Source organism: Microtus pennsylvanicus, chromosome 8 (assembly GCF_037038515.1).
Source record: "Microtus pennsylvanicus isolate mMicPen1 chromosome 8, mMicPen1.hap1, whole genome shotgun sequence".
Classification (NCBI taxonomy): domain Eukaryota; kingdom Metazoa; phylum Chordata; class Mammalia; order Rodentia; family Cricetidae; genus Microtus; species Microtus pennsylvanicus.
In genome coordinates this window covers 88,865,695-88,891,632 of record NC_134586.1, presented here as the reverse complement: position 1 = coordinate 88,891,632, position 25,938 = coordinate 88,865,695, and the positions used below count along the sequence as shown (strand labels likewise).

Genomic DNA, 25,938 nt, shown 5'->3' with positions numbered 1-25,938 from the left:
CAACCAGAACTAAAGGCCTTTTCTGAAGACATGAGCAGCAAGAACAGAGGTATTTTGAAGCCTTGATTTCTAGTTACAGTGATTCAAAGTTACTGCCTGGTAAAGGGCATGTGCAGGTGGCATCTTCGCTTCATGTACAGCTCCTGTAGTGTCCTGCACTGACTTCATAACAAATGAGAAACAATCATTTTTAAGGTGGTTTATATTCCTCTAGGTAAACATGGCCACGATATTAAAAAGACTTGAGCTGCTTAATGCTGACGTGTACAACGTGATTCTTTGCTTGGAGATGTATGTGTGAGAGAGGCCATGGGTTTGTGCAAAGGAAACCACCTGGGAGATGGGAACTAAGTGGTGGTACCTACAGGACAGGGGGAAGCCATGGGGAGCCCTTGCATTTTGCAGATGTTCTAATGGAGTTGGGACTTTTCTGCCTGTGTGTCTTACGGTGGAAGCTCTCTCTGTACATTGCTTCAGCCAGTGCACAATTAAACCTCTGCACAAGTGACAAGAGGAAAAGTGACAGGGTGGGACCCTAGTCACCCTGTTCCTGCTAGAAATAACAGGGATGAATAATGAGAAGTTCTATCTAAGGTGTTAATTTTTTAATATAAGTTCAATAGGACTCCATAAGAATACGAATGAAATCAAGGCTTCAAGGAAAGAACCCTGAGGTGCTGAGAGGAAATGAAGATTGGCAGGCCAAGCAGGGAGAAGGCAGATGAAGAACTCACAAAGCCCTCTTAGATGCAAAATTGGTTGTTCTCTGGAGGGCAATAAAACCAGAACCTTTGGCGTTATCTTGCCTACCAGACGATTTATTTGCATGCCCTCTGGACAAAGCCAGACAAGTCCCTGTAGCGGCAGCCTGGGTCTCAGTCAACAGAATGCAATAGCCCTTGGGTGGGTCTGTTCGGCTGGGCTGCCCGTATGCCGAAACAGCACGTACTCGTCTGGTTCGCTCTTTCTAAGTGTTGGACGCCTTTTCTTAACATAAGACACAGATCTACATATTGGCAGCAGCGGCTTTCAAGTTTCCAAGTCGAGTTTGCTCTTAATATTAATCTGCTTTTCACCATCTCCTGTGTCTGTTTTCAATCAGGAGTGAAAAGGAGCCACAAGCAAACTGTGGCCTTGCAATACTGCTCTGTCATAAAAAGGAAAAATAAATGTAACATTGTATGGATATTCACGTTGATGGGCACTAAAACATTTTCTAAGCAATTTGTTTTTAATTGGGACAAAAAAATCTACATACCTACTTTGAATTGATGCCAGCTTCAGAACAAAACTTAATTGATCCTAACTGTGGTTGCAGATGTCCGTATGGACTTGGGAAGTTCCTGTCTTGATCCTAACTGTGGTTGCGGATGTCCGTATGGACTTGGGAAGTTCCTGTCTTGGTCCTAACTGTGGTTGCGGATGTCCATATGGACTTGGGAAGTTCCTGTCTTGGCCGCAGCTCCACCATACACACTGGCATCACGGACGTGGGACACAGCCGCTCTCTGTTCACCGCCATCTGCACACCCCAGGCCCAGCCTTCTGGTTTCTCACGTATTGGTTTCCATCATTCGTCTCTCACCCTTGAGTTTGTGTTTTTGTTTTCCTATCATTTTAAAAAGCATGAGCTGCTTTTTAAGGTTACTAAGAAAAACCTTACATGGAAAAAATCATAACTGTATTTATTATCCTTTCATCTTCATGGAGAGAAGAGTCTTTTGAGGTCCCCTAACACTGGCTTAAAATGCTGTAACCCTCTCCCCTCTTTGCTCTATTGCCATTTCAAATTGGAATGCCATTTCCCTGATTAACTGGCATTTTTTTTAGAAATACCGAAAACACCAAGATCTAACCCTGCACAGACACTAAAACTGTACAAGGTGCCCACAGCAGCAGCTCTCCATCACTGCACTGGGTTCTCCCATCACACATCTTGACCACTGATTTAATGTTATTATTTCATATGTATATGTCTGAGTACCAAATGCATGAAGAGCCAGAGGAGGCCAGAAGGTGGAACTGGATCCCCTGGAAGTGGAGTTACTGTGAGCCACCATGTGGGCTGGCAATTAAACCAGGGTCCTCTGGAAGAGCACCCAATGCTCCTAACACCTAAGACATCACTCCAGCCCCAACAACTAATTTCTCAAAACAATCATTTGTTAACTCAAACAACCCAAGTAAATCTAACATTATTGTTCCAGGCAGATATAGCCGTTTTCTCAACTCAGGTTTCTAGCCACAGACGATTAAAAAGGCTTAAACCGTGTGGTATGTTTAGAGGGGGCCAGGAGAGGCAGCGCCTTTGACCTGTCTTGTGTATGTGCTACTTGAAGCATGCTTGTGGTTAGTCTTTAAAATTCAGCTAAAGGGGTTTTTCTACACTAAGTATTCTTCGCAGACAAAAGCATGAGATATCCCAACAAAGCCTGAAAAAGATTTATAAAAACTAGTGCAGAAACTCAGAATATAATTCAAACCTCCTAACTATAACTTCAAATGGACAAGTTGAATATGTAAATTATATCCTAATAAGACTGTTTCATAATAATTCAGGAAAAAAGTAAACATTGATTCTATAAGTTTATACACAAACTACTGGTTTACATTGTTTTAGACACTTGTCACTGATTTATTTTTCTATTTGTGACATTGAGCCGGGTACAGTGGTATACAGACAGCTTAGTTCCCACACTTGGGAGACAGAAGAAGGCAGATCTCTGAGCTCGAGGCCAGCCTGGTCTACAAAGCAAGTTCCAAGACAACCAGGGCTACACACACACACATACACACAAACTAGCTTGAAAAACAAAAAGAACAAAAAAAAAGAAAGGTGGGATAAAATAGAATGTATAAATTTCCAATTAAACATAACAGAAACGTTTTCTTCATTGCTAATAGCTTTCACTCAGAAGCATTTTAGTTGACAAACTGAAGTCCTTAAGTAAGAGAAGGATTTAACTATGTGAGACTTCCAGTTAAAGTTTCAAAGCATCTAGCCTCGGCAGAAAAGACTTTGAGTCTTAGCACAGTATAAATAGTGAAGTGGTTTGCCCTTAGTGATGGGAATAAAGTATATGATGCCCCCCAAAATATTTCCAACATCTAAAATGGCATACCGGTAACCCTGTAGGGTAGAGATGCCAGCGAATGCCAGGGAGCCCAGGACCACCCAGAAGGAACAATCAGATGGTGATGGGGCTGACTGGGATCTAGCTTGCTCTCTCCCTGTAGTTTGCTATTGTCAGATCAGTCCAGGGGCTTCATTCAGTTCCAGCCTTGGAAGAGAAAAACTGATCCATGTTTCTCAGCCAGGGTTACAAATAACTTTCTAGACTTGAAAGCAACTGAAATCCACTTATTCCATTTTACTATCCTTTGTGAAACAATTTGTATAATGAACTGCAAGTCCTTTCTATTTGTTTGGTTTTGTTTTGTTTTTTTGCAGAGGGGGGAATGCCAGGTAATAGTTTAGGCATTTTTCTAGCAGCAGTGAACTGGATTTGGGGGTACTGGAACAATCATGAGAATAAACAACATTTAAACACCCCAGGTATCGCTCGGCCAATGAGAAATGGGCCGTGGATGTGAGAGGCCTAATTCTGGAGAAGATAAAAGTGGTAAAATGTTTAGCTACGTCCAGTTTAAAACAAGGGAGACGAAGTGGAGGCGAGGGCTGATCCTAAATGTTTTTCTGAGAAATGAAGAAACTTTGAGTGATAAAATGTAGCAAAGCAAATGAAAATGTTTTAACAAGTTTTCGTTTTCATACTACATCTGATTCCAGTCGTGGGTAAAAAAGAGAGAGAGCATGAGCCAAGAGAAAATAAAATTGTTTAAGTATTACTTGATTCTCTGGGTGGAACTGTGTTTAGCTGTCCCAAGGTCAGGATAGCTTGCGTTCCTTTATTTTTATTTTTTAACAGAAAAGCCGTTTTAAAAGCGAGCTTTCTGCTTTCATACAACATTATAAATTCTTTTAATGCCCTTCCCAACAGAAATAAATCATTTTGGAAAATGTGAGCGATTACCAAAATAAAACTTTTCATTTCTGGCCTCCGCACCTAATTTCCCTGCGTACTCATTCACCTGCGGATTCTCCGAGGATTTCGCCGGATGTTATTTACGAAAGACGAAGAGGGGATTTGCTGTCTCTCCTTCATGAGACCACTTCGAAACAAAGAGAAGAAAAAGAAAAAAAAATCCAGTTAAGGGTAATGATAATGATGGCATCTGAAACCAAGGGAGTTCTGCCGGCTGCAACGCCAGGCAAATGTCTCTCTCCAATGGGGGCAATTTCCGCCCAGAGCAGCTTTCCCACAGCAGCAATAAACCAGTTTGGGAGACCTCAAGTTGAGGGTCTGTATCTTGGATGCCAAACCACAACAATAAAAACAAAGCTGTGGAAGGGACAGGCTGGCTTTGGCTGGCTTCCTCCGGGCTCTTCCCAGGTCCTGGGAGCCCTGCTGTTTGTTGGCAGAACCCAGAACAGAATCTTGAAGCTTTGCGTTAACGTGTGCTTTGGTCTCTGTCGTCTCCCTCTCCACCCTGCTCATTTCATGAAGACTTTGAGCAGGATTTAGCTTGTACTAAGTATTCGAGAAACGCGCTGGTGTCAATTATTATAGTCATCCAGAGACAGAAACTATATTTGATACTTAAACTTTTGCCCATCTTTCTAATAATTTTTATTAAAAAAAAATCAAGCGCAGAAGAATTGTTTCCAACTGCTCTCTCATAAGCGAGTGCTTATTTTGAAGCCCAGGAGTCCTGTCTCTCGACCCATTACCATATGTAAAGGGAGTGAGTTCTCAAAGAGGTGTGGAGAGAAAATGAGCAGGGATGACCCCAGAGGAAAAGAACTGAGACAGGAGAACGGGATGCAATTATCTGAAGTCACGGGGAAAATGTGAACATGGCCTGGATATGGAGCACACTAGAGTATTATTTTTACTAGGTGTTACAGTGGCGTGTGGCCGTGAAGGATTGTCCTTACGAAAATGAGGGAGGAACTGTTTAGGGGTGAAGAACTGTGACGTCAGTATCTCATTCTCAAGTGGGTCAGCAAAAAAATCTGTCTCGGTTTTGTCTTATTTTGTTGAGTTTTGTTTGAGGGCTCCAATAGCCCAGGCTGGCCTCGAACTCACAGCAATCCTCCTGCCTCAGACTTTGAAGTGAAAGGTTTTGGTTTTAGCTACACAGAAAAAGCAAATGTAGTACATTCACTGGTGAACCTATGTGAGGCATTTGTGTCTGGACTGTATTCTTACCAGCAACCTTTCTCTGGGTAGGAAAAAAAATTAAAAGTTGGGAATACAAACATGTGGTAAAAATAAAACCTTTAGTAAAAATAATACATATTGATTTAAATATTTTACTATAATAATGTACATTGATATTATTTATTTACTCTATTAAAAGGTCTATCCAACATGGTCTCTCCTTGAAATGAATAACTTTGATTAAACATATTATTTTACTTTCACTTCTAAAATGCAGCCTCTTACATATAATCAAAAGTGTTCCACGTGTATCTTAGTTGAGGTTTAAGGATTATGAGTTAAAATTTCAATAAATTAAAAGTTTCAGTATTTTTCTCAGCATTTCTTCTTTGTTTTTCTTCTTTGTCTAAAATAGTCTGTTTGAAGCTCAAAACAGCATCTTGAAACTCAGGATTGAGGTCCAGTGCCTTCTTGAAATCTTCCAGAGCTTCATCAAAGTACCCTATGTCAGAATCCCAGAGACAAACAAGAGAAAGAAAAGTTGAGGATTTCCACAACTGTACAGTCAAGTTTGGATATACAGATTTTCACATTTATGAGCTTTTAAAATTGCCTCTGAAAGGAAGCTGCCTCTCTCAAGTGCTCTAAGGTGGTCTGTCACAGTAATGTGTGCCCTTCTGAACAAGGGAGTCTAAAATCAGCGCTGGAGGGTAGGGAAGGGTGCTCAGCACTCATCTAACAAACATGAGGCCCTGGGTTCAACCTCTAACAAAACAAAACACCAAAACCACAGAAAATTAGCGATGGCTTCTACCAGACTTCATAGGTGGGCAGCATATAAACCATCATAAAATTTCCACAAAATTATATCACCCGTTTTACGTAGCTGCAGTAAAACTGAGAAATAGATTTTTTTCTTTTTCTTTTCAATGGGAAACAATATCCAAAGCCCCGTTAAATTGGTTTTTAAGAATTTCACTTTGGACTGCCCCCTGCCTTTCAACCACAAAGAATCACAGGCACACTTCAGCATTACCCTAATTTTTGAGGCTGGGAATACGCAGGCGCAGAGTAACAGGGTCACCCTTGCTCCTGCGTCCAGGTCCCATTTCCACAGCAGGGCTCTGCTGTGGTCTATAATGTCTAGGAAATGCCTAAAACAAAACAAAACCAAAAACCCTCAGGAACGCTTCCCTCATTCCTTAGCTCTAAACCTAAATTTCACCTAACTGTCAAACTTGATTCCTTCACAAGAATTGATCACTCTGAAGCAACGGAATACAGTCCATGCGAAAAGAAAAGAAAAAGAAAAAAGAGGGGAGGGGGGAGAAACAAACAAACAAACCTTACCCAGCCTGTAGCGTATCAAGCCCCTGTTGTAATACGGCACTTCAAAGTTGGGCAGGATTTCTATAGCAGATGTGTAGTCGTCCATGGCTTCATAAAAATCAACGCTGAAGTACTTGGTTTGCCCCCTGTTGTTATATGCGGTGGCCAAATCCTCGGGGCTGCATTTGCTTTAAACAAAAAGTCCACATTAAAAACACATTGTTCAACTCCCTTCACTTCCACTCCCATGTTCTTTAGGGCACTGTCAAACTCCATAGCCTACAACACACTGTGGAAAAGCTGAACCGCCAAGCTGAAGAAGCAAAAGGCGCTTGAGAAACGGAAATCCATTCCTGTTTAGAGCCACGGGTGACTCTCCTGTGGCTACAGCACAACGTGGATTTGAAGTCCATGCATTTCAGAGTCTTCAAAGCCCCTGGTCATTGCCTACATTTGCCCAATACTAAAATGATTGTTGAACATTTTTAGAGCCCACACTGGAGGGAATAGATACATCCTATCGAGGAAAGCGCGCCAAGGTAGCAGAGTGCTACAAACGTATCACAGTCAGTTTTAATTTACTCAAAAATGTAAGTGGTCTTCAAACAATGAGATCTGAAATCATTTTCTCCCAGTAACGAAACACTGGTTAAGCAGTGGCTAACCGTTAGTGGAATATTCCACAGTTCTGTCCTTCCCATGAGAGCCCAGACACCCAGCAGCTGGTGTGGACCTGTAGGAGCAGCCATCAGGTCAAAGCCTCCCCCACACTACCTACAACAAGCTATCTTCACTGCTCTGAGTCAGGGGTATTTCTGTCTTCATTTCTGTCTGCCTGCCTGCCTTCCTTCCTTCCTTCCTTCCTTCCTTCCTTCCTTCCTCCCTCCCTCCCTTCCTTCCTTCCTTTTCTCTTTTTTGCCCAAAGTTGACTGTCAAATTTGAACCAAACAGAGGAACTACACATCAACCCATCTTCTGTTATACTTGCTGGTACAAAGTATAGTCCTCAGAAATATTGTTAACCGTAGTCATTTAGTTTTTTTTCCTGAAAAATAAAATGTGTATATAACACATATTATATGTGTGTGAAGCAGGCACATGGAAAGAAGTAAATCCTCTGTGACATCAGTTCTCTCTCTCTCCACCTTTACATGGGCTCCAGGAATCGAACTCAGTTTCCAGGCTGGCACAGCAAGCACATATACCTGATGAGCCGTATCGCTGGCCCATCTGCTGTTTCTCATGACATATCAATCCCTGAGGAAGTGGCTACTGCAACACACAGGGGTCCTTGCAGTTTATTTTGTTTGACTGTTTTGGTTTTTCAGCCTGGAATTCACTTTGTTGAGGCGGCTGGTCTCCGCCTCCCTAGTGCAAAGATGTCCCACCAGGCCCACATGGTCCTGCAGTGCAGACTTCCTAACAGTGGGAGGAGCTGTGGCAACTTAAGAGACTTTGTTCTGTCAGCTCTGCCTGAGAAAGTCTGAGGGACACAAGGATGCCTCTGATGGCCACTAACACCACCCTTAAAGGATAAAGGACAGAACGGTGTGTCCTCTATCTATTAGGTCACTAGCTGACCTGATGCTCCCACACTTCAGAAAAAAAAATGCCACCTTGGGACTTTGGTAAAATTTTCATTATTCATTTGAGGTCCCAAAGCTTTGTTATAAATTCTAATCCTCAGATAATTGCAGAAAGTTAAATTTCATTAAAGCCAATTCTAAAATCCTACTTTTCATGAAAGCAAACATTTTGTTTGCAGTCTTAAAGACATGGGCAGGGGCTGAAGAGTTGTCTCAACAGTTAAGAGCACTTGTTGCTCTTCCAGAGGACCCAGGTTCGAATCCCAGCAGCCCACATGTGATGGAAAAAGGTCATTGGTTAATTAATAAAGAAACTGCTTGGCCCTGATAGGTTAGAACATAGGTGGGTGGAGTAAACGGAACAGAATGCTGGGAGGAAGAGGAAGTGAGGTAAGATGCCTCAGACAGATCCCATAGCTCTGCTCTCTGAGGCAGATGTGATTAAGCTCCGACCCAGGATGGACGTAGGCTAGAATCTTCCCAGTAAGCGCACCTCGGTGCTACACACATTAATAGAAATGGGCCAGGCAGTGTTAAAATGAATACAGTTTGTGTGTTGTTATTTCAGGGCATAAGCTAGCCAGGTGGCTGGGAGCAGGGCGGCAGGAATGCAACCCGCAGCTCCTACTACACACATGGTGGCTCACAACCATCTGTAACTTCAGTGCCAGAGAATCTAATGACCTCTCCTGGCCTCTGTGGATACTGCATGTACCTGATACACAGACACATATGTAGGCAAAAGACCCATATGATTTATAAGAAATCATTTTTTAAAGAGAGTGGGAGATGGACCAACACATTGACTTTTATTGTTATAATACTGATATTTTTTAAAGACAGTATTTCTTTGGGGAATTTATTTATTGTGTGTGTGGTGGGAGGACACACGCCATCGTGTATCTGTAGGGGTCCTGCAGAGTGGGTCTCCTTCCAGCTTCACAGGCATTCCAGGGTGGGACTCAGGTTTGTATGGCAAGCACCTTTACACACTGATATCCAGGACAGTATTATCTATACTGCATCTACCTAATCTAAATATGGAATTTTATATGCGATAACATTGGACAAGATAATTATTTGAAAAGTTAAATTACGGCTAAAGCTGCACCTTGGCTATTAAAAAAATGACAAGTCACAGTGAAAAGCAGTCAAGGATTATAAACACTATTTCAAAAATGATTCAGCCACCCAATGTTTTAAAAAATAAATTTAACTTTCCAAAGGCATATTTAAGGGCACAAGTTGAACTGACAGACTTCAAGTTTTGAACTCTAAGGAAACTGATTTTACAGACGAGAAACTGGCCAGAGAAAAAGTGCCAGCAATACAGTGGTGCTGAGACTAGAACGTGAGCATGCTGAGCTCCTACCTACACCAGGCAGACATGGGTTCTTGGGCTGAAACCTGCAAAGGGGGAAGAATAATGAGCCCAAGTAGTGCCAACATACCTGTTGCTGCTTCTTAAACTTCCTGAGGACAACAATAGAAACCAAGTCCCCTGTGTTGGCCAGCCTTTTTCAGTGTGTGTGCGGGGGGGGGGGGGGGGGGTGAAAGAGGAATACTAACATCATTTTAGCATCTCTGTGTTAATAAAGTGTCAGTGGAGTGCTCTGCTTACATTCATAACCCTTTCCCCCAAGGCTGGTGTGGGATGGGGAAGAGAGTCAGAAAAACTGCAAGAGCCTGGGGTTGAAACAGCGAAACTGTGATTTCTGCGCATGGCAGGGCCACTGCACCCGACTCACTCAGACAAGCTGTGGTTGTCTGCACACCATCAAGACGGTTAACACTCCAGCACGGAGCAGGGGGCACAGTCCCTACCCCAGAAGAGATATAGAGCCCTAAGGGAATCAGAGAGGAAGAGGGAGGGAGGGAGGGAGGGAGGGAGGGAGGGAGGGAGGGAGGGAGGGAGGGAGAGAGGGAGGGAGGGAGGGAGGGTGAGTTTTCTTTAAGGGTATGGCCCCTGCTAGGTGGACCATAGCCCACATACTGGAGTAGATGGGCAGCACAAAATGGGACCTGTTTACCCCTTCCCCCAAAAAAGGTGAAGAAGTATGAGCAGAGCTCAGTGGAGTTAAGATTGGGGGGGGGTGAAGATTATCAGAATACATTGTATGAAATTCTCAAAGAATTAATAAAAATACTGTAATTTTTAAAGACATTTCTGGCTATTACTGGTGGGAATGCAATCTTGTGCAACCACTTTGGAAATAAGTGTTTCGGTTTCTCAGGAAATTTGGAATCAACCTACCCCTAGACCCAGCAATACCATTCTTGGGAATATACCCAGGAGATGCCCTATCATATGACAAAAGCATTTGTTCAACTATGTTCATAGCAGTATTATTTGTAATAGCCAGAACCTGGAAACAACCTAGATGCCCTTCAATGGAAGGATGGATGAAGAAAGTGTGGAATATATACACATTAGAGTACTACGCTGCGGTAAAAATCAATGACTTCGCGAATTTTGCATGCAAATGGATGGAAATAGAAAACACTATCCTGAGTGAGGTAACCCAGACCCAAAAAGATGAACATGGGATGTACTCACTCATAATTGGTTTCTAGCCATAAATAAGGGTCACGGAGTCTACAATTGGTGAACCTAAAGAAGCTAAATAAGAAGGTGAACCCAAGGAAAAACATATAGTTATCCTCTTGGCTATAGGAAGTAGACAAAATTGCTGGGGAGAAAATTGGGATCTTGGGGGTGGGGTGGGATGGGGGTAAGGGGAGATGGGGAGATAAAAGTGAGAAGGGTAGGATGGGGGGAACTTGAGGAAACAGGATGATTGGGATAAAGGAAGGTTGGATAGGGGAGCAGGGAAGCAAAATTCTTAGTTAAGGGAGCCACCTTAGGGTTGGCAAGAGAGCGCAAGGCGATGTCCCCAGTTAGTTCCTTGGGCAGCTGAGGATAGGGAACCTGAAATGACCCTATCCTCTAGCAATATTGACGAATATCTTGCATATCACCATAGAACCTTCATCTGGTGATGGATGGAGATAGAGACAGAGACCCACACTGGAGCACTGGACTGAGCTCCCAAGGTCCCAATGAGGAGCGGAAGGAGGGAGAACATGAGCAAGGAAGTCAGGACCATGAGGGGTGCACCCACCCACTGAGACAGTGGGGCTGATCTATTGGGAGCTCACCAAGGCCAGTTGGACTGTGACTGAAAAAGCATGGGATAAAACCGGACTCTCTGAACATGGCAAACAATGAGGGCTGATGAGAAGCCAAGGACAATGGCACTGGGTTTTGATCCTACTTCATGTTCTGGCTTTGTGGGTGCCTAGCCAGTTTGGATGTTCACCTTCCTAGACATGGACAGAGGGGGGAGGACCTTGGACTTTCCACAGGGCAGGGAACCCTGACTGCTCTTTGGACTGGAGAGGGAGGGGGAGAGGAGTGGAGGGAGGGGGAGAAGGGTGGGAGGAGGGGGAGGGAAATGGGAGGCTGGGAGGAGGCGGAAACATTATTTTTCCTTTTCTCAATAAAAAAGAAAAAAAAGACATTTCTATTAGATATCCTGTTAATAAAGTACTAAAATAAGAAAGCAATTTTAGCTTTCTGGCTTAATGCCCCGTGAGTCTTAGAAACAAATAAGAATGCCGCCTTCAGTATTAGATCTCACACAAAAGACAACTTTGAATTCTATTGAGAAATCTTCTAGGATGAGCCAGGCATAGTGGCGCACGCTTTTAATCCCAGCACTGTGAGAGGCAGAGACAGGTGGATCTCTGAATTCAGGGCCAGCCTGGTATACAGAGAGAGTTCCAGGATAGCCAGGACTACACAGGGAAACCTTGTCTCAAAAACAAACAAACAAAAAAAAACCTTCCAAGAGAAGTGTGATGTTTCAGGTCACACAAGAATCGAAAAATTGCCCAACCTATTTCTCTGTGTTCACGTCACACCATCCACAAGCACAACAAAGGCTAAGTTTGACATAGTAATGCTACAGACCCAGGCATCAGCAGAGAAGCTAACGCGCCTGCTAACATCACAAAGAGTAAAACCAGACTTCAAGTGCTTACAGGGGAAGTGTGAACCGGCAGACAGAAAGTTTCTCCTGAGTTGGATCAAGCCTCCAGATTTAACGACCAATTCACAACCAACACAGAGAGAGGGACTGGGAGTTAAGAATTCCCTGACAGGTAGATAGAGCAGGAAAGGAGCCTGGACAAGCTGGCCGGCTTCTTCCTTACCCTGCTGACCTGAAACAAAAACCTGGCAGCCTAAAAAGGAGGCCTGGTGAGACTTTTCTCCCTTCTCCCAGCAGCAGGGCCCCCTGCTGATAGATCTGCCCTTCTACACAAGTTCAAAGCTGGGTCAGGACGTGTTTAGGACAAAGTTGAAGGCTTTTTCAGCCACCCACTGTTTAAGCTAACCAACCTCAGTCCCTTAAATCCCCCAGAACACTGAATTTGGGGATTCCTGAAATCCCCCTCCGCTCTGCTTGCCCCATGTCTCCTCATTCCTTGAGATTTTTACTGCCTCTTAATTCTTTAACTGGCAGACAACAGGAACCTAGTCAAGACCCCCTAGATGTCAAAACCTTAGTAGCCGGACTTTCACAGACATCTGGCTCAATTCAGGCGCTCAGATGTGTATCTTGATAAACTTCTCAAACCCAAACATCCAAATGACAGAGAGCTTTACTGGTCAATAAAAATGCCACCGACGGAAATTCCGTAGAAAGTTATCTTGGGGTGCTATAGGCTGTCTTATTAAGAAGCCTTAGCTTCTGAACTGGAACCTTCGCAAAGCTCTCCCCGGGATCATTAGGATGACGGTGCAGCAGGGCCACCTTCCCGGCCCGGGGACGCGGCCTCCCCTGGCCGTTGGGGAGACCAGCGTCTCACGGCCCCTGGATGCGCGGTCCCGGCTCCGAAGACCGCGTCCGTGCGAGGACCACCCCGCGCGGTCCGCGTCTCGCGATAGTTACCTCCCGCGACTCGCGCACTGGCCAATGAACGCCGAGTACAGCGCCTGCGCCTCGGCAAATTCGCCCCTGGCGAAGCGATCCTGGGCCAGCGCCAGGGCGGCCGGCGTCTCCCGGCTCTCCCGGTCCGGCGGCTCAGCCATGGCCGCCTCGCTCGGGTGGAAGCGGAACCACAGCGGCCCGCACACCGGACTTCATTGGCCAACGGAAGGGCCCACTAAAGAATGAGGAAGTTTGTCCTGTTTGAGGACCCGTCATATCGCGAGATATCTGCCAGCACCTGGCGAAGCTGGCGGGAAATTAAGAGAATTAAAATCTCAGTGATGCGTGTATATGTACATACATACGTACATGCATACGTACATACTAGTTGGATGGGCGGGTAGGTAGATGATTAAGTAGGTAGGTAGGTAGACGATAGAGATTAGATATAGTTATGTGCATATATATTTATTTGAGGAGCCTGATGCCAGGAAGGGAGGAGATTGGCCCTGGAGTCAGTTCCTATTGTTCTAGAGAGGTTTTTAAGAAAGCACTTAACATACGGTGCTTATGTGCTGATTCTGGGTGAATTAAAAGCTACATATTTAAAACAGTAAGTTCCAAAAATAAAAAGAATGCAGTTAAGTGGAAAAGGTGTGCGGTAGCTTGCTTGCATGTCCACCCCGCCCGAGCGGAACAGTGTGCTGATGCGCGGCCCAGTACAGGGGGCTCCACCCTCAGGAATACACTAGTGCCAGTCATTTAAAAGGCACACTGCTCCACACCTGTTCTTTGTATGGCGTGTACTATGCTATGGTGAGGCAAGAAGGCCTATACATACATGGACTCCTCAGCCCCCAAAACTGAATCGAATGAATTCATTTTTAAGTGACCCAGACTAACATGGTGACAGTGACACAAAATAGATATTATGAGGCATTTGGTGAAATTGGGTATAAAAGCAAAGGTCAGAGAAGAAGGACATAAAATAATTGTAATCTTATTAACATAGAACTTCCTGCTGAACAAGTGTATATTAAGTCTACAGTGTGGTGCACACAGATTTTAAAAGTGGGATTAATACAGTGAACAAAGCTTTTTGTCCTCAGAACCTTGCAGCTTAGCAGGAAAGCAAAGTCTTTTTAGTTTTTTGTTTGGTGTAGGGTTTTTTTAGTTTCTTTTGAGATAGGATTTCTCTTTGTAGCCCTGGATGTCCTGGAACTCACTCTGTAGAGCAGGCTGGCCTCCAACTCAGAGATCTGCCTGCCTCTGATCCTGAGTGCTGGGATTAAAGGTGTGCACCACCACTGCCTGGCACCAAAGTCTTTTTAAGTTAGATGATGGTTAGTATCATGTTTTTTTTTCTGTAAAGGTTGGCTGGGAAAGTCAATAGAAATCAATGTTGACTCCTGAAGAACTAGGAAAACCAACAGACCTCTAACTGGGAGAGACTGATGTTTTAGATCTGCTGGCTACCCCGGTGATTATAAGCATTTAAGGAAGAGTCAACGCCAGCCCTTTAATTCTAAAAACAACAGGAAAAAAAAAACACATCATACATCATTTTGTAGAGCAATGCTTGGAATTGCAATATCAATACTTAGCAGATAATAGAGCACTGGTTCTCAGTCATCCTAACGCTGTGACCCTTTAATACAGGTCCTCATGTTGTGACCCCCAACCATAAAATCATTTTTGTGGCTACTTCATCACTGTAATTTTGCTACTGTAAGGAATAATAATGTAAATATCTGTGTTTCTTGTGGTCCTAGGCAACTCCAAAAGTGTTGCAACCCACAGACTGAGAACCATTTCAGTAGAAGAAAACTACAGACCTTATCCTCTGTGAGTACATTAATGCCAAATTTGACATTTTGGTTGTGAGCCTATCCTTTAATGGCTGAACCATTTCTCCAGCCTGCGTCAATAGAAAACTCAACAAAAGACTACCATATCAAATACAGCAATACAGTGAAAGAATTATAGACTGGAACCAAATGGGAATTACTCCTGAAATACAAGAATAACTCAGCCCGTGAAAACTAACCAGTGTAACATCCCACTTTAGCAGAATGAAAGAAGAAAAACTGTGTGCAAAATGAAACCCTTTTTACTGTAACTGCTATTAGTGAGTCCATATGGGCTTTCTTGCCCTGACCACTCTCATGTGGCATAGCTCTTCTCACCCTTTTCACTTCCGCTTTTATTTCTTAACGGGTCTATATTTTATTTTTTTAACGGATCTGTGTGTCTCTTTGCGCATGTGTGTGCACATGTTCATGGATATGAGACCAGAGCTTGATGAGCATCTCCCTCGGCTGCTCTGCACTTTCCTGGGACAGGGTCTCATGCTGAACCCCAGTGCTTGCTAACCAGCTTGCCCAGGAGATCCCACATGAACCTCCCAACTGCTGGGGTAACAGGCAGGCTACTAACACCTGTTTTTATGTAGGTACTGAGAACCCGACTTCTATCTTACCAGGCTCAAATTTCTCTAAATTTTACTAACCAGATATTTAATGTGTACCATATAAGAAAGTGCTTAAATAAGCTTAGTCTTTTGATGTATTTTTAATTTTAGAGAAATGTCTAAATGTCTTGTGAAACACTTGTTTGTAATATACACATTTCTCAACTTCACCTCTTTCTTGAAATTCAACTGAAATATAAATGAACACTATTTCTTAAAAAGTTAAGGCTATTTTTACTTTCTCACCTATATTCTTACATATTTCCAAAAATTAATACTATGAGCATATTACTTTCATAGTTAAAAATACTTTCTTAAAAACATTGAGAAAATAATTATAGAAATAGACAGCAGAGGGCAACATAATATTGCTGTCTTCATTTTGCATTTCCAGAATGAGAGTATGAAGCTATGTCAACAAAGTTGTCTTTGTAACCATTTTTAACTTGTCTCTGAATGTGAAATTTGTGTGATCTCTGAGGGCACAATTATCACAATTCTCTGCCACAGACAATTTGCCTAAAACTTCACCGGGAATTTGTCTAAAAACTGTTAGGTTTGTCTCCCATGTGATAACAAATGTGATTGATGTGAGTGTGTGTGTGTGTGTGTGTGTGTGTGTGTGTGTGTGTGTGTGTTTTGTGTGTGTGTGTGTGTGTGCCCCCACCAAAATATCTAAACAAAGACAACACACGTACATTTTTATACATGATAGCAAAGGAAAACATGGGAGTAAACATGCCATTTTTTCCTTCAGAATTGATAGTTTTTGTGTTTATTTCAAATAAAATCTCATAAAAACCTAAGATCTGAACTCTGAAAATACAGAAAGGTTATTTTAAAGTTCATTTTAGCAAAATATAACGACCTTCGTATCATGACTGAAGGTCAGAATGTGCACTCAGGCTCACTGCTCGCTTGCGTGGCCTTACCTGCTGGTTCCACATTCCAGCACCTCGGCCTCCAGAGTACTTGGAACCATAGCATAACTGAGAATACGTTTGATGATAAGGAACAACAGCATTACTCAAAATCAGTTCATTCATGTTTATTACAAGAAAAATTGCTGCCAAATCACTCTTCTTGAATGAGGATAAAATATTTTTTAAAACTTCAAATAATAAAAAGTCTTAAAATGCCATCTCCTCGTTTATGAAAATAAAATATAGAAGAGTTTAATCCTTAGATAGAAACAGAGCTCATTTCATACAAGAGCTGTTCAACCTCCCTGAAATACAGACTCTGTCAACTCTCTACTTCAGGTTTGCCCTCCCCTGCCTCCTCCATTACCTCTTGAGGGTTCTCTAATGAGCTAGTAGCCTTGACAATGATAAAAATATTCCTGGTGGAGATATTTCCCTGGTAACTTGCCACAAACTAAAAGCTATATAAATGATAAATGGACAGACAGGAAATATAGAAAAAATAAACTTCACATCTGTAGGTATTATGTGAAAATTAGTCAAATTATCTCACAGTTGAACTGTGATGCATGAATTATCTTTTTTTTTTCCTGTACTGACAATGGACCCAGGGCCTTGTGCATGCTTGGAAAGCACCCTACCACTGAGCTACATTCCAGCCCTCATTTCATTGTTTGATATATCTTTTATACAAAAATACAACTACAAGATGATAAAATTAATTTTCATATGAAACCTAAGGAAATCAAGCATTATTTCATATACATGTGCGGATAAGTACATATATCTCATGTATTTTACAATTAACAAGGTTCTTGCCTTTATTCTACCGAACTGTGGCATAAAGGACAGAAGTTATAGTTACTGATTTCCTGAGCAAGAACGTAGTGCTTGCACACTTTGCACACCCAGAACTGATACTCGATGATTGGGCTTCCAGTGGCAATGCATGTTGGCAGTTTTCCTTCTCCACTGCAAAGAGTAAGAGAGAAAACAATTAGACTTTAAAATATGTGATTAGTAAACTATCTAATATACTTTAAATACTCAAGAATGAAAAACATTCCAAGACAAACTTCAAATAAAATACCTCATCTCAGTTTTTTTAATAAAACCTTTTCTCTAAATGAAAAAAATACAGCATTACTATACCCTTCTAGGATAAAATTGATTTAAATATTAACATAAACTCCTTCAAAATCCAGTGCTTTATTATATCCAAGCTTCTAATCAGGTAAATGGCATCTAATTACGACGCACGTACCCTTCAAGAAGGCTGTTCAACTCCGACTTCCTGTTGTCCTTTGGTGTGTGTTTGGTGAAGATTTCCAGAGCCAGGTCTTCATACTGCTGTTTCTGTTCTGCACTGAGTGTCTCCAATGATTCCAGTTTAATAAAAGCTTTGGAACAGGTACCAAAAGCTCTGCTCGCGCAAGCACAGAGTGCTAGTAACGAGTAGATCTCAACCGAGGGAATGATGTCTTCATAGTCTCTCAGATGAAGAGCTACAAAAGATGGGCAATGAGCATCGGCAAAGAGAAGCACAGTATCAACACGTGTGGGACAGGATCCATGGATGCTCTTCTACCACAACCTACATGAGCTTTGACAAATGTTAAAGAATAAAAATTCCTGAGGGCCAGGAACACCAGCAGGAGGAAGCAGAGTACATAACCTCAGCTCCAGGAATCTGACGCCCTCTTTTGGCCTCTGGCTCTCGCACAGAAATGGCATACGATCACACAGACATCATCATCATCATAATCATAATGATAAACAATTACAGGTAGGAAGAGGACAGTGCTGGGGAAGAATGAAGAGTGTGTCTGCTGAACCACGGTGGTGGTCATGCCTCTAATTACAGCACTTGGCAGGCAGAGACAAGAGGACAGCAAGTTCTGTCTCATCACACACACACACACACACACACAAAGATAGAATTTCCGAGCTGTGAGGGGAAAATACATTTTAAAAATTTTATTGTATTTGCGTGTGTATGGGGGGTAAGGACATGTATATGAGTGTGCAGGCCTGAGGAGGCCAAAGGAAGCTGTTGGACACCCTAGAGCTGGAGTTAAAAGCATCTGTTAGCTACCAGATGTGGGTGCTAGGGTCAGAACTCTGGTCCTCAGAACAGAGCAGCAAGTGTTCTTACTGCTGAGCCATCTTTCCAGCCCCAAGGCTACATTTTAAATAAATAGTTTAAAGACACTGCATTACTCCACTGTGTTAAAAAGAACAAAGAAAAAGACTGAGAAGACTGAGGGCACAGCCAGCAATTCCTTCCTCACGGCTGCTGCTTACAGAGGCTACAGTAAACCTCCCTCTCAGCAAAGGCTCACAGAATCCACCACGAGATCATCTCTAGGAGGCAGGGAAGCTCATCTCCCATGTACACACTATAAACCAGGAGCTTGAAAAGGCAAAGGCGTGGGGTAAATGGTGGCTGTGCAGTCGTGGGTCAGTCAGGCAAGCAGGCACATGCTTTAGTTTACAAACTACACTCACTGGAGTTAGTAAATACAAAGAAATATCTAAGCCCTCAGAATCCAGAAGGAATGTACATTTATACTGTATGTAAATAATGTATGAGTGACGGTCCATAAAAGCCATAGACTGTGATGTAGCTGTCAGAACTGTCAGAGAATGTTTAGAAATGAGGAAAAGACTCCTAACACACTCCTGCGGAGGGCAATGGGGGAGCAACCCTAACATACTCCTGAGAAGGAAAATTAAGTTCTGATGTGGAAAAATGTCTCATAAGAAATTCACAGAAATGATGCCATCAGGCCTGATGACCTGAGTCGGATTCCCTGTATCCACATGGTGGAAGGAGAGAGCCAGCTCTCACAGGTGTCCTCTGACCTCCACACACAGGCCACCACACACACACACACACACACACACACCAACAACAACAACAACAACAACAACAACAACAACAACAACAACAACAACAACCTAACTGAATAACTGTGATTTTTCTAATTAAAAAGAAAAAAAAAACGTTACTCAAATGTTCACAACAGTTATCTCTGAGCTATAAAGTTCTTTTATGCCATTATTTTTGTCTTTTTGTATTTCTCTATTTTGGTTAAGTTACCAAACAAGAGTCACTTTATAAAAAGGATAAATACTATAGAAATATGTATGTCATGAAAATATCTTCAAGCATTGCTACGGCACACAGAAGCGGGCCTGTTCAAGCTCCCCCCACACTGTGAGAGAGGAGAGAGCTCCTCCGCACAGGCACAGTGTCTGTCTCTACAGTCCTATGGGTTGGGCAGCCAAGTGTCTGGCTTTTGAACAGAAGACATGAACACCACACATGTGTCTGCATGTTATCTAAGGCATATGATATTTCTGTGGACACTGTGCACTGTGTTTTTAAAGTGGGGGGGACTTCAAAAAGAAGAATTCACTAAATAAACTAAATACACAATTTTGACACGTATAGCTAAAAGCAGAGGAGGAAAGAGTAAAATTAATATAAAAACACACAGAGATGCTAGCTCTTCCTGCTCAGTTCAGGATGGTGCTCAGTTCAGGAGGTTGTCTGGGCCTGCTCCCACAGAGGTCACTTGGCGCTTTCTCAGAAAAGTAGGAAACAATCTACCTCAAGACCCAGCAATACCACTTTTGGGTATATACCCAAAGGATGCTCATTCACACCACAAGGACATGTGCTCAACTATGTTCATAGCAGCATTGTTTGTCATAGCCAGAACCTGGAAACAACCTAAATGTCCCTCGACTGAAGTATAGATCAGGAAAAATGTGGAATTTACACAGTGAAGTACTACACAGCAGAAAAAAATAATGTCATCTTGAAATTTGCAGGCAAATGGATGGATCTAGAAAATATATTGAGTGAAGTAACCCAGACCCAGAAAGACAATTATCATATGTACTCACTCATAAGTGGCTTTTAGACATAAAGCAAAGAAAAACCAACCTACAATTCATAATCCCAGAGAACCTAGACAACAACGAGTACACTAAGAGAGAGACGTACATGGATCTAAATACATGGGAAGTAGAAAAGGACAAGATCTCCTGAGTAAACTGGGAGCATGGGGACCATGGAGAGGGTAGAGAAGGGGAGGGGAGAGGAAGTGAGGGGAGTGGAAAAAAATATATAGCTCAATAAAAACAAGTTTTAAAAAAGTTTAGGATGTCCTCCACACATTATGTGAGGTGCCCACCTGTCTTCAAGGCTGTGTCCACGTATCCCTCGTAGAGCTGCCGCTGGGCGAGTATGAAGAAGTGGTAAGCCTCAGCTCCTCTCCAAGCGTTATCAGTGAACCGACTGCTTGTGGAGAGAACTTCCTCTTCTAGCAACCCAGCCAAGGCAGAAGTGGCCTGGGAGGGAAGCCAGCGCACTGGGTCAGTCCAAACACAGTCTCAGCCCTCATAGCACAAGAGAGCTATTACTATGGAGGTGAGGTCTGAAACTAAGACATCAACATAGCTCCCCGGGAGATGTCGGCATCTCTCCTGCCGTCACGGGTTCGAGTTCTCTATCACAACCCACAGCTTTCTAAATTAAGATCAAAGCTTAAAATAGACCTGATTAAACTTTAAGCCAATGTGAAATTTACTTAATGTAATAAGATTCATTTACAGTAAAAATAGAATATTCTAAGTTTTTTAATTCTCTGATTAAAAACACTTTAACAAAAGTAAATTAAAGCATCTAACAAGATAGTCTTAAAGAAAAATGGTTCTCCACATCTCTAAAGAGAACTGTCTCAGCCTGCATACTTACTCTAAATGCAGCATTGCTATTCTCTAAGCTCCTTAAAGAACTGAACAATCCTACAAAGGGAAGCGCTTGTCCAGGGAGAGAAGCGGGAGAGGACCTGGCATTGTTGCTATTTAAGCACGGAAATGTTCTCCGTTACCTCCGAGTTCTTCCCTTTGACTTTCCCTCGCTGGGCGTTTTTCATCTGCTCATGATACTGCTCGATGAGCAGGGCCGACAACACGTAGAGCTTCTTCACACGCAAAGGCTTCGTCCTCTTCTTGGCCTCTTCATCGGCAATCTTTAAACATTTCAAAAAATTGGGACACAAACTTCCTGCTGTATATTTGTACAAACAGGGTCATTTCCAAAGTTAACTGAAATTTGATTCTTAAAAGATGAGAGAGAGTGGTAGGGTGGAATACAAATGCAACTATGTGTTAGACTTGAAAAGCCATTGTTTTTTCTTCAGTATTCAGTCACTTGAATAGAAACTAACAACCTTAAAAATAACATCCATTAAATAACTAAATCAGAGTGGAAAGAATGGTGTGTCCTTCAGAAGTTTATTTAAATGATTTTGAGGAAAATGTTCTCTTTTTATGAAGTCATGCAAGGAAAGAGGATAACAGTGTAAAAATTGTGTATACTGTATAATGGATATTAAAGAAATATGTTGTTTTAAAATGTGTACATTTTTACAAGGACTTATAACTTTCTTATCAATAGGATTTAATTCCAGTTAAAAGAGTTTGTTTTTGCCATCCCAGAAAATTCTTAAATTCTTGGTTAGCTTCTGTACCAAATGCACAGGTGTTTACGAGCTGACAAGTTGCTGGTATCCATAACTACCCTTGTTAGCAGATGGCAGCAACAGGCAGACTTGCAGTGATTTTGCTGTGACAAACACTAGTTTACAAAGAAAACAGAGAATGCTTTTTTGTCAAGCTATAAAAGAAGATATAAAGCTAATTGTTCTAGTTCCAATTCTGCCGTGGATTTCTCCAGTGTGGTGGTATGTGAGTGCATAAAAATATACTTGAATGGCTATTCTAACTGGACAGAAGTCCACCAAGATGGAAGGCTTTGGGGCTGCTTGATTTTGGTACGTGTCGTTTATTTGCAATTTTTTAGTAATAAGGTTTAAAGTTAAAACAAGCCGTGACTGGAACAAAACAAATGTCCAGCAGGACTGTGCATTACCTTATACATCAGTTTGGCCGCTTCAAAAAAGTAGCTGGCTTTCCTGTAGAGCTCTATGGCATCCAGGGTCTTGTTCTTCTCCAGCAGATGCGCTGCATACCTAGCCAGCAGAGATCCGATTTCCTTCATGCTGTGACTTTTAGCCAATTCAACAGCTTTGTTCCACTGGGAAAGCATTATACCACTCGGTCACCCAATATTCCAATAGCTACCTCCTAAAAGTCCCACAACAAGCTCCGAAGCTTGTAATGAACGCTAACACTACTTCAAAATAGAGCAAAACCAGTACATAGTCTAGAAGGGATCTGCAATCAGAGCAAGCATAAGTTATACAAGCAAACGTTTCAAAATAACTGAACCATCTAAGATGGATTTCTTGGAGAAGTGCATTTGAAAATGAAAGTCTCAAATTTTATAATCACATTAATCTTATAGTTCTATTTTTGTACATATTATAAGCCAGAAAAAGAACCCATTTTTTAGTTTTCAAAGTAAAATAAATATACAGTTCCATTTAAGAAGAATCATATTAGATTTAACATTTACAGATTATGATTATAAGGCAAATAGATCTTTATAAAAACACTTCAAAGAAATGCTTAAAGGAATGCACTGATAGCCAACAGTTTCTGTAATAATTCTGTACCTATTTTAGTTAAATTTCAGGATTTTAAAAAATATCAAATGCATGTTTTCTATAAAAGAGAAAGGAAATAGATTTGCCAAAACAAATATTGCTCAAGTGCTCAGGTCTGTCCTTCAGCAACCATTGACCTGGTCCTTTCCTGGAAACAAAACCCAGCCCTAACAAAACGCAGGAAACTGTGAAATTACTTCCAGACAAAGACTTGAAAGCACAGGTCTGTTCTGTGTTCCTTGGTTAGCTAAGTTGTGAGCAGGTCATCCTTGTGGTAACACAAGAGGTTAAGTGCAAATGCCCACGAGCTAGGCTTCTTTCCCCAAAGCCATGCCTAGCCCTCCACGTCTCACATGGAGACCACTTCAGTGACTTTCACTTAATCCCTAAGACAACAATCTCCCTTAATGGCCACTGTCCGCTCCTTACTTGGTTGAGGTGTACGCAGGTGTCCACCGCAGCCTTCGGCTGGTTACACTTCAAGAATGCGCTCACGGCTTGTTCACACATTCCAACTCTCACAAACATCTGTGCTATTTCCTGTAAGTATCAAACACTATTACCAGATTTCACAGACCCGGGAAATCATTTAGATCTTAATTTATCAAAACTCCACCGGGATGCATGAACAACAACCTGGTGGGGATATCGATGGTTAGAGTGATTTTTCTTTCTGACTGAGGCAGAGGCCACATGACAGGATGGGTGCCACAGTGACTACTTCCACAGAATTAGTAGTTCCCTGACGACACTGGCCTGCCTTCCTTTAGATCGGCAGCGTGAGGCCAGGAGCATTGCCGTAAGTTCAAGACCAGCCTGAGATATACAGTAAGACTGTCTCAGAAAAGAAACTAACAAGGAAAAACGAAGCATACATCCTACTGGGCAGTGTTAAACATAATAATAACCTGTAAAGCAACTGATGTGTTACTACGTTCAAGCTCTCAACCATATTAAAAGTACCCCAGGGGACTGGAGAGATGGCTCAGAGATTAAAAGCATTGCCTGCTCTTCCAAAGGTCCTGAGTTCAATTCCCAGCAACCACATGGTGGCTCACAACCACCTGTAATGGGGTCTGATGCCCTCTTCTGGCCTGCAGGCATACACACAAACAGAATACTGTATGCATAATAAATAAATAAATAAATATTTTTTTTAAATGTATCCCAGGACCTGGGGGTGGGGGGGAGGTGAATCTCAGTTGGTAGAATGTTGATTGGCAAGCACAAAGCCCTGGGTTTGGTCCCCAGTACCACATAAGTGGCATGGTGGTGCATTCCCAGTACACAGAGTCTAGAGGTAGCAGCATCAAAAGTCACCCCTGGCTACATCTAATCTAAGGAATACCTCATGTCACCCCTGTGGTCCACATCTCTAACCACAATTACACACGGATCAGCTGGGGCCAGGAGTTGATGCCCTCAACAATAAAGCAAGATCCCTCTCAAAATAAAATAACTAGATAGATAGATAGATAGATAGATAGATAGATAGATAGATAGATAGATAGATAGATGGGTGGGTGGGTGGATAAAATAAAAAAGGAAAAAAAATAAACCCCTTCGTCAGTTTTAGAAGCCAAACCCAAAACAACTTCCTCCTAGGGAGGCAGGAGGCCAGTGCATCAACCACTACCACAAACCTTACTGCTGTGCTTTGGTTTCTTTCATTACTAGCTAAGAGTTTTTCTCACCCCACCCATCACTTCAGAAATACTCTGGGGCCAGGGATGGGGTGCTAGCGAGATGGCTCAGTGGTTAAGAGCACTGGTTGCTCTCCCAGCTGATCCGAGTTTTGAGTTTTGATTCCCAGTACCCACATGGAGACTCACAACCATCTTTAACTCCAGACACGGGATCTACCCTCTTCTGGCCTCTGAGAGCAATGCATGCATGTGGAACAGTCATTACATGCAGGCAAAACATCCACACATGTAACAAATAATTTTGGATATATAAATACATACTTTATATCCAACAATATTTTAAAAATAGTGCCTTATAAGTACATTCTAATTTATCAAAAAGCTAAAAAGCACAAAAAGTAGGATTGCTCAAAATTTTGTGACCTGTAAGAAACCAATCTCTCAATACTCTAGCCGTTTCCCAGCCTCTGTGTCAGCCCCCGCGCATATGCGTGTGTGTATACTGTGACCGTGTACCACATGTCATAGTCTTCATTTCCCACCATGCCTTGTGCACATCATCACACGTTACAAAGGCCTCTGACTTCAGAGCACAGCTCACTGTATTTGCTGCCAGGCCAGTTGTAAGTGCTGTGTACTGGGTAATTTATTGCTCTGGATCCCATACGGCCTTTTTTTTCTGCTTCACCAGAGATGACACTAGCAGAGGTTCTACTGTTCTCATACCTGGGGTTCTAAGAAGTCCCAGTTTCTCTCCGACTTAAGGGAACACACAGGGTTGTAAAGAAGGGCAAATGGAACCATGATGATGAGGGGAGCCAGCTGCCCCTTCACAAGGGACCTCAACTGCCAGAATTCTAGACTTGTCTATTAATTAACAAAGAGTTTTTAGTATGGAACCCTCAACCCATATGTGTATGGCCCCTGTGGCTGGGAGTGGCTAACTCCACAGGTACTGAGTCACACACTAAACAAATAAAATACAGACACTAACAGCACCCGACAATCAACTCAGAGGCTAAAAGTAACAGTCAAGGAAGGGACACATAGCTTTTAGCCTGTCTTTTAATGTTGAACTTCACTGTTGAGCTGACCTTTCAAATTTAATGAGAAGCAAATTCTGAATGATCATGGACTCTTCTGAAGAAAATCCCTGACAGCACATAACCAGAAATGTTCCAGGCACTCAGCTGAGTCTTGTAAGCAATTTTAAGAACTTAAGGTACCACACAGGTTGTGCT

The 25,938-nt window shown here is 42.4% G+C and overlaps 2 protein-coding genes across 3 annotated transcripts in view; both read right to left on the bottom strand.

Moving 5' to 3' along the window:
• Positions 1-2,611: 2,611 nt before the first annotated feature.
• Positions 2,612-13,300, bottom strand: Ttc32 (tetratricopeptide repeat domain 32). The gene is made up of 3 exons (XM_075984004.1): positions 13,096-13,300; positions 6,576-6,742; positions 2,612-5,727 (listed from the first exon to the last, which is right to left on the bottom strand). The coding sequence occupies exons 1-3, from the start codon at positions 13,233-13,235 to the stop codon at positions 5,564-5,566; spliced, it is 471 nt and encodes a 156-aa protein (XP_075840119.1). The 5' UTR covers positions 13,236-13,300; the 3' UTR covers positions 2,612-5,563.
• A 3,271-nt stretch (positions 13,301-16,571) lies between these two features.
• Wdr35 (WD repeat domain 35) overlaps positions 16,572-25,938 on the bottom strand; it is a 57,819-nt gene continuing 48,452 nt past the window's right edge. For both annotated transcript variants that reach the window (XM_075984002.1, XM_075984003.1), the window contains 6 exons: positions 23,481-23,591; positions 22,415-22,579; positions 21,372-21,512; positions 20,673-20,829; positions 17,732-17,972; positions 16,572-17,439 (listed from right to left, as the gene is read on the bottom strand). In XM_075984002.1, coding sequence (XP_075840117.1) covers positions 17,289-17,439; positions 17,732-17,972; positions 20,673-20,829; positions 21,372-21,512; positions 22,415-22,579; positions 23,481-23,591 — 966 coding nt within the window. In that variant the 3' untranslated portion in view covers positions 16,572-17,288. The remainder of the gene's footprint in view (positions 17,440-17,731; positions 17,973-20,672; positions 20,830-21,371; positions 21,513-22,414; positions 22,580-23,480; positions 23,592-25,938) is intronic.

Coding starts and splice junctions, on each gene's coding strand:
- Ttc32 (XM_075984004.1), bottom strand. CDS start 13,235: ATGGCTGAGCCGCCGGACCGGGAGAGCCGGGAGACGCCGGCCGCCCTG. Junction 6,743..13,095: donor CAGTGCGCGAGTCGCGGGAG/GTAACTATCGCG, acceptor TTTTGTTTAAAG/CAAATGCAGCCCCGAGGATT. Junction 5,728..6,575: donor CTTGATACGCTACAGGCTGG/GTAAGGTTTGTT, acceptor ATTCTGACATAG/GGTACTTTGATGAAGCTCTG.